Raw genomic sequence first — 7,507 nt, forward strand, 5'->3', positions numbered from 1 at the left:
CACCCCACTCTCCTGTAATCTCATACAGCTGGTTGCTCTTTCAATGCCAGCACTCATACCGAAGGAACTCCCCCCCCAAATTGCTATACCTTTAAAAGCAGTCCTACCTACCACCCTCAGCTTGCAGTGAGGGAGGGCATCTGTGTAAGTCAAAAAGGTGGCAGCTGTAACACATATCTCATTGTTGAGAGGAACCTTTGGTAAGATAACATGTCAGCACGATTGAACATATTGCTTCTGCAGCAAGCCTGTTGCCCTCATAGTGCAATCCCCTCATGGAGGAGAGAAGCTGTAGCAGTGAGGTACTTGTTTCTAAAGAAGCTTGTATGGGACAGTTAATCCTGGGTATCATCTGCTTCAGGCAGGAATAATACTTGAATACCAATGGATGTTTTCTTGCCCTGGACAAGAAAGCAGGCTAAATGTATAGCTAGAACTACGCTGTTAGCTTATACAGTGGCTGTAATTAATAGTAAATCCTTGCCAGGTTATAAAAAGTGTGTGTGGTTTAAATACAGATATCATACTTACTATATTTGCATAGTTTATTTTAGCAGGGAACAGGCTACAGAAAAGCAGGCAGGCACAATTGCAGAATAGTTGGAATCTAATACACCCATGAAAACCTATGCCTGTTTGGTGAAGGCTGTTGCATTTCTGGGGGCTGAGAAGAGGGGGAAGAAGAGAAACAAGTATTTCAGTTGTACACATTGTCTGGACCCTGCCTGAATGTCAGGGCAGTGCTGAAGAGACTAACCCTATCCAAGCTTAAACAAAAACCTCTAAAGATTAAAGGCTATTTGTGAAATGTTACTGCAACTGTTGAATTAGCCTCTCCCTTTGTGGTTGAGCCTCTGAGTGCAGCTGTTAGCACTTTCTATGTAGCCCTGTGTGATGTTTAGCTGAACTCTTGCATGCGACTGTTGAAGAGGTAAATTGAGCTGCTCAGTGAAGAAAGATCCCCCTCCCCCTTCTCCTTTTAAAGAGAGCTGTGATCTGCTGAACGCGTTAAGATGTAAAGTGTTAGAGATGAATGTGAGTGTTTCCTTACTCACACACAATTTTGGGTCAACTGAACAGAGTCACGGAGTACGGGTTCTCACAACTTTTGCACTACGGACAGGACGTTGGGGATTTGTCTTGACACCTCCTCATTCACAGCTGGACACCACTGCTAGAGCAGCTGTACATGGAGCACTAGAAAAGCTACAATGCTTTGTCATCTGTGTAACTCGACACAACAGCTGGATGCAAGCAGAAGTGGGACTATGGTAATAGGTAGTGCTAAGCCCTGTGAGAGCTACCCCAGGCCCCTGTACAGTATATTCATTCATACTATAACTGAAGACTTCTGCTACCACTGTAGGCTGGAAATTACATGCACATTAGAGAGAGAAGTTCACTACAGTCACAGCATACACTTGGCCACAAAATACTGTTATGGGGCGCTACTGCCTTAACTTCCAGGCAGAGGAACAGCAGCAAGATTTAATTGTGCAGAAGTGAACAAAAACCACTTTATTGACAAGAGTAGGACGCTCATTTATTATGTAAACAAGCAAGCCTGACGCTAGCACCATGTTTAAAGTCTAGGCTTTGTTTTACATTAGCTTCCACTTCAACCCTAATTCAGTCTGAACAAGATTTTAAATACAGTGAAGACTAACATACCTCATTTTGCTGAAAACCCAAAATTTAATATGAAACTATTGTGCATACAGAGAGGGAATCAACTGGCTCAGTTCAAAAAAAAATTAATACCAGATTACTCCCTGCAAGCCTGTCCAGAGTGAATGTGAGAAATAGCTACTGAAGGATTGAATTGAGTATGTCAAATTAATGGATTCATGGTGCTAACTGCAGATTCAATCCAATTTAGTTGTTTTATTTAGTTTGAGAAAATGCTTACATTCAAATTAGCTTAGTTTTGAATCAAGACTAAAAAAATAGGTCAAAATAAAACATGACTAGGAAATAGCCAACAGTGGCTTCCAGAACACTCACCCAGCCATTAAAGAGTCAGGAATAATCCAAAGATTAAAACAATCTAATAAAAAAACCAAAAAAACTCATGCTGTGGCCAGCAAGTCATGGGGAACACAGGCATCAGTCACATAGCCAAACTTCGCCAGAGAAGCCTAGCAGTTTTAGTAGAGTACATGAGGAAGAGACACTTTGTGGAAGTCAGGGTAAGAGAAGCAAAAAAGAAAATGCTGTGTACAGCATTTCAATAAAGGGATCTGGACTCACTCTAGCCATCTCTCTCAAGAGATCATCTCTGTAAAAATGTACATATTTTACAGTTTTATAGACATTTACAAAGTTCTCTGTACAAGCCTCCCCACCCCCTGCGAAGTTGTGTTTTTTTTTTTATTTGTTTGTTTTTTTACATACTTACAACTGCACTCCCTCTCTTTATGACTGCAGGTGTTCTTTGAGAGTCATAACAGAGGTGGCAAATAATGGCCTAAGGAGCTCTACTGGCAGCCTGTTAAAGTTGGCTAGCTACAGCAAGGTCAGGGCTTCTCAGCTTTCAAGATGACTGTACCCCTTTTCACTGCTGACGGAATGTAGGCATATTTCAGCAAAAGTTCCACTCATAGCTGGTATATCTGGTTATACCCAGAATATACCTTTTTGCACTTCTAACTCAAGACACAAGCCACAAACTTAGAGACTCAATGGATCCACAGGACCCTAGTCCACATTTCCAGTGAGCTATGATCACAACTCAGAGCGAAGGAAATGAAACTCATTCCGTATACAGCCATCATACCAAAACTAATAAAAGCCTCTAGACAGTCCGGAGTAAGAGCCGCTGGTGCTTTTGTTGACTTGAACAGGAGCTGTTCCCCTTAGTGACAAGACTGCACTTAAAAACAGTACTCTTAGCATCCTTTCACAAGGCTCTTCAAGGAAGCAGTATTACTTGCTTCATTTTCTGTTCTCTTTAGCAAAAAAATCCTCTTGTTGGTACTCTCAGTCAGACTGCACCACACTATCCTTTCAGGGGGGAAGGGGAGGGAGGGGGAAGTCACTCAATGAGATTCCCAGATGTTATTCTCTATGTTCCCTTGAAGTACAGTGTCATAGGTATTCTTTCACAGCAGGAAGTGTGCAGTTCACTAACTCCAGATGCAAAGGAGAGCTAGTCCACCTCGCATTTAGGTCATTTATATCATTCCATGGCTCATCGCATCATGTAGGCCAAGCTTGCTCCCAGTCCAGCAAAGCCTGCAAAAGCCACCAGAACATTCCTGATGCTACCTTCTAGATCCTCTACACGGAAGAATTCAACAAATCCCTCCTGGAAGAAAGAAGTGAATTATTAATGTCTAACATTAGCCATTTACCTGGGGCGGGGGCGGGGGCGGGGGGGGGAAGGAAGAGGCGCTCACAATGCAATTTGTCTTTATGAAGTTCTCATAACAGCAGCATCCCTGCACACCACCAACTGGGGACTAATCATGACAAACTTGTACCAAATACAGAAGCAATTCAGTACATTCTACCTGATTAAGGGAACCTGTCTAGTGGCTTGAGTGTGGAATTTGGCTCTAATTGCAGAATACTCATGGCATGACAGAACTCAATTCACCTTTGCACCTTCTGATTCCTATCTTTAATTTGGGGATAATGTCCACAGGGCTTTCAGATGTACGGATGAAAGTGCTCTAAGTGCAGAGTAACATCATAAAGCACCATATATCTTTATTACACCAATTAAGTGATTCATAATCCGCTTGCACTGCTCCAGCCAGTAGTTTTAACTGGATTGGTAAATCATCCTGTATACCTTAGGCATGTACAAGCATAGGTGTCACCAAGTGTCAGCCAGAGATATGAAATTACTACTAGACTTATGGACAACTTCATTAACCACATTCAGTCCCTGCAATCTCTCACTTACCCAGCCTCTTTGGTTAACTAGCCAATCTCGTTTGCCTGTGACAAGCACATCTGTGATGATCCCTGCTAGTGTGTTGATGCAATTCTCCTGGTTTATGCTCTTCAGGTGTTTTGCAACAAAGGCACCAAAAGAGATGAGTGTCACAATTCTACCCCAGTTTGTTACTCCATCATTGAAAACATGGGTTGCAACGGCAGTCACTGACTTCAGATCCTCCTCATTCTTGATGTCTAGCTTCCGAAGCATCCCTGAAGTAAAAGATTAGCAGAACATAGTGAGTTACTTTTGTAGTCTCAGTGTAAGCAACTGCAAATACTATATAATAGGTAGCATAAACACCAGCAAAAATATCTGCCTTAAAGGCTAGACAACTGCTGTATATCCTTCCTCCCAAGAGGAAGAGAGGAAGATGGGGAAACCATCATCTCCATGCATGCAGGCATTAAGTCTGGAAGCTTTAGTACACAATTATATTAGCAAGAGCTATTTTAGTTTGTTAAATTTTTTGAGACAGGGACCTAAAATGAAAGTGCTGTGACACTGCACACTTAAGCTTTGGGAAAAACCTCTGTATTAGCCAAATCACAGTACCCTCCTCCTCACTGGATTTAGAATAACAGATCAAACAAAACCAGTTTCTTTTCAGCCTGTCTTTTGGCCTCTCCTTGAACAGGCTAGGTGAGTTAGAACAATTATGAAACTGTCACTCCTTTATTATGTTTATTAAAAGGAAGTCCAACCATTCTGACCCCAGGGCTCCCTTGATGAATTAGCATAAATTAGACATTTGAAGCTACTTTCTTGTTATAGTTAACATTTACAGGATTCTCCTCCAATATTAGTTCCCTATTCAGCACCAGGAGTTAAAAGATTAGTTATCCAAAAATACTGTTTATCCCAGCATTACTCAAACTCATGAAAGAGGTACCATAATTTATTCAGGTGGCTTAATGCCAACTGTAAAGGCTAATGAATTCTATTCCCAGGGAACTAAACCCATTTAAAGTCCTTATCTTCTTTGATCTTAGTAAAATATAACCCTGTGGAAAGTCTACAGTATCTCAAATACTTTAGACTCTTCTAAAATTTAATGAGTTATTTGAGCTCTCTCTTCAAAAATGAAAAAAGAAAAACAGTATTGCTCAAAAGTAGGAGTTTTGGGACTTCATATTATGGTAACTACTGTAACATGTGACTTACACAAATTTCATGAAAAAAGTTTTCAAAGTCTGGCGTTTCAATAGAACCTGACAAACTCAGAGCTTAAAACTGAAATTCTGTTTTGCTATTACTCAGACACTAGAATAGAACTGAAGAAAAATGTGACCTTCAGAAGTTCCCAGAAACTTCAGACTGGAGTATTACTAATCAAGAAGATGCAGGACACCCAGCCATGGACATGGACTTTAGCGTTCAAATTTCTGTAGCTATTTTAAGACTATTGTGCAGCATTACACACTCAGGGTGAAGCTGGTGTAAAATGCTAGAATAGTGTAACGAGAGATAGAAGTCAGAATAAATACTTGCTAGCACTTCTGTTCTACTGCAGCCTAGAAAACGAAGGCGTCTAATCCATAACTGGCTAACCTTTGGACAAGATTTACAATATATTTGCATGTTTGCCCACTTTCTGCACCCTACTATGGTTAATATGTGACAATCTAGTTTTGCAGAAGTTAAAGGGTTTTCCCCACCCTCTAGATAAACAAGGTTTAGTTTCGTTTTTGAAGAAACTAAGGTTATTCTTTCCCAACGGCTTCTGAACGAAGGCCCCGTAACTGGTGCCAAGAGCCCCGCAGCCCAGCCTGCTGCATTCAGCTGACCCCTCTCCCAGCCCTGCTTCCCGGGGCGGAGTCTCCAGTCCCTAGATCAGTAGTTGGCAACTTTTTTCCATTTGCGGACCCCCCCCCCCGCCCCCAGATATCTTGCAGGGCGCCCAGCTGCGCAGCAGAGGTTGAAAACCACTGGCCTATGGCAAGGCCAGCCTGGCGCAGACCCTTTAGCCACAGGGCTCCACGGAGCACAGGCTGAAAAACCACCGCCCGCGATCGCCCCAAAACACCCCCCCGCCCCCGCCGTGACTCAACAACCGCTGCCTGCTACAGGCCACCAGCAAGGTCCCCACCTCCGCTCGGCAGAGGGGGGCCCACAGCGCGGGAACCCCCCCCCGGCAGCTCCCCTCAACTGGGATCCAGCCAAAAGCGACAGGCCCCAGCCTGAACCCGGCCCCCGCCACTGCAGAGCCGGGGCCAACTAGGAGCAACCCGGGGCCGCCCCCGCCGCCATCTTGGACACCGCCGCCCCCTCGCCCCGCCCCTCTTCCCTCGCGGGCGGCCCGGCCCCGCCCCTCACCTTGGAAGGCGATCTGGTGCTTCTCCATGACGCCGTCGCCGACCCTCCGCAGCGTCTCCAGCGCCTTCTCCATGGCGGCGGGGCCCGCGCCCCGCGGCCCGCTCGGCAGCCGCTTGTGGAGCTTCTTGCCGCCGGGCCCGCCGAGCTCCGCGGCCTCCCGCAGGTAGCGGCTGATGAGCTCCAGCGAGTCCCGGTACAGCCCGTCCAGGTCGTCGTCGTCCTCCGCGGGCGGGGTGCCGGGCAAGGAGCCGGCGGCGGACGGCGACGGCGGCGGGCCCATCCTCTCGGCGTCGGGGTCGCAGCCGTCCAGTTCCTCTTCCGGCCGCCAGAGCGAGGCCGGCCGGGGCCCCACGGCCACCAGAGCCGGCGGGGGGGTGGTGGGGGAGCCGCTCCGCGCGCGGGGCCCCTCGCCAATCAGCGCGCGGGGCCCCTCAGAGCGGCCGTTGGGACCCCAAGCGGCTCCGCCAATTAGCGGCGCCGGCCGGCCGGCCTCCGCCGGAGGGCCGGGGTCCCGCGCGCCTGGGGCGGGAGGGCCCCCCGCGCCGCTCGGGGAGTCCGGCGGGGAGGGGGCCAGCGCCGGGCCGCCCCCGCAGTACAGGTTGAGGCCGATCACCGCGTTCCGCTTTAACGCCAACATGGCGCCGTCTGCACCCAGGTCGGACAATCAGTGAAGGCGGGCGGGGGCAGCGCCCTATATATATGGAGAGGGCGGGCCCCGCGGCCAGAAGGGGAGTGATGAATGGACGGCTCGTCGAAGGCGGGGCCTGAGGAAGCGTTGGTGGGGGGTGGGGGGGCTGGCTGTGATGAATGAGTGGGGGGGGGGGCGTGGAGGGGAGCACGGAGGCAGGAAAGGGGGGGAGGAGGCAGGAGAGTCTGGTCTGGGGAGGGGGAGGGGGAGGGGGAGGGGAGAAGGGGGGGAGGGATCCAGACAGCGATGGAAAAATCCAGCCTCGCTGGCTTTGCGCCTCCTGCGGGCGGGGGGGAGCTACTCTCTGAATGCCTGTGGGTTTCCCCACGCTGTTCCCGGAGAGGGGACATATTTTGGTTCTCTTTTAAAGAAAAGAGAGAGAGAAAAGGGCAATTCTGGACTTTCCAATTGTTCTCACCGCAGATCTATCAATCCTTAAACTTAAAAAAAAAAAGGGTGAGGGGAACCCCAGATCATAAAATGTTCCCCTCGTGGGGGGTGGGAGGGGAAAAAAAAACCCACCAGGATTTAGAACCAAAAAAGAGCACCAAACGGGT

At 47.8% G+C, this 7,507-nt stretch overlaps 1 protein-coding gene across 1 annotated transcript; it reads right to left on the reverse strand.

Annotated features, from left to right (window-relative positions):
- Positions 1 to 579: 579 nt before the first annotated feature.
- MCL1 (MCL1 apoptosis regulator, BCL2 family member) lies at positions 580 to 6,899 on the reverse strand. Its single transcript, XM_074939010.1, has 3 exons — positions 6,263 to 6,899; positions 3,911 to 4,158; positions 580 to 3,307 (listed from the first exon to the last, which is right to left on the reverse strand). Exons 1-3 carry the CDS (start codon positions 6,897 to 6,899, stop codon positions 3,191 to 3,193), a joined length of 1,002 nt encoding a protein of 333 aa, XP_074795111.1. The 3' UTR covers positions 580 to 3,190.
- Between the last annotated feature and the right edge of the window lie 608 nt (positions 6,900 to 7,507).

This window comes from Natator depressus, chromosome 24 (genome assembly GCF_965152275.1).
Source record: "Natator depressus isolate rNatDep1 chromosome 24, rNatDep2.hap1, whole genome shotgun sequence".
Lineage (NCBI taxonomy): Eukaryota > Metazoa > Chordata > Testudines > Cheloniidae > Natator > Natator depressus.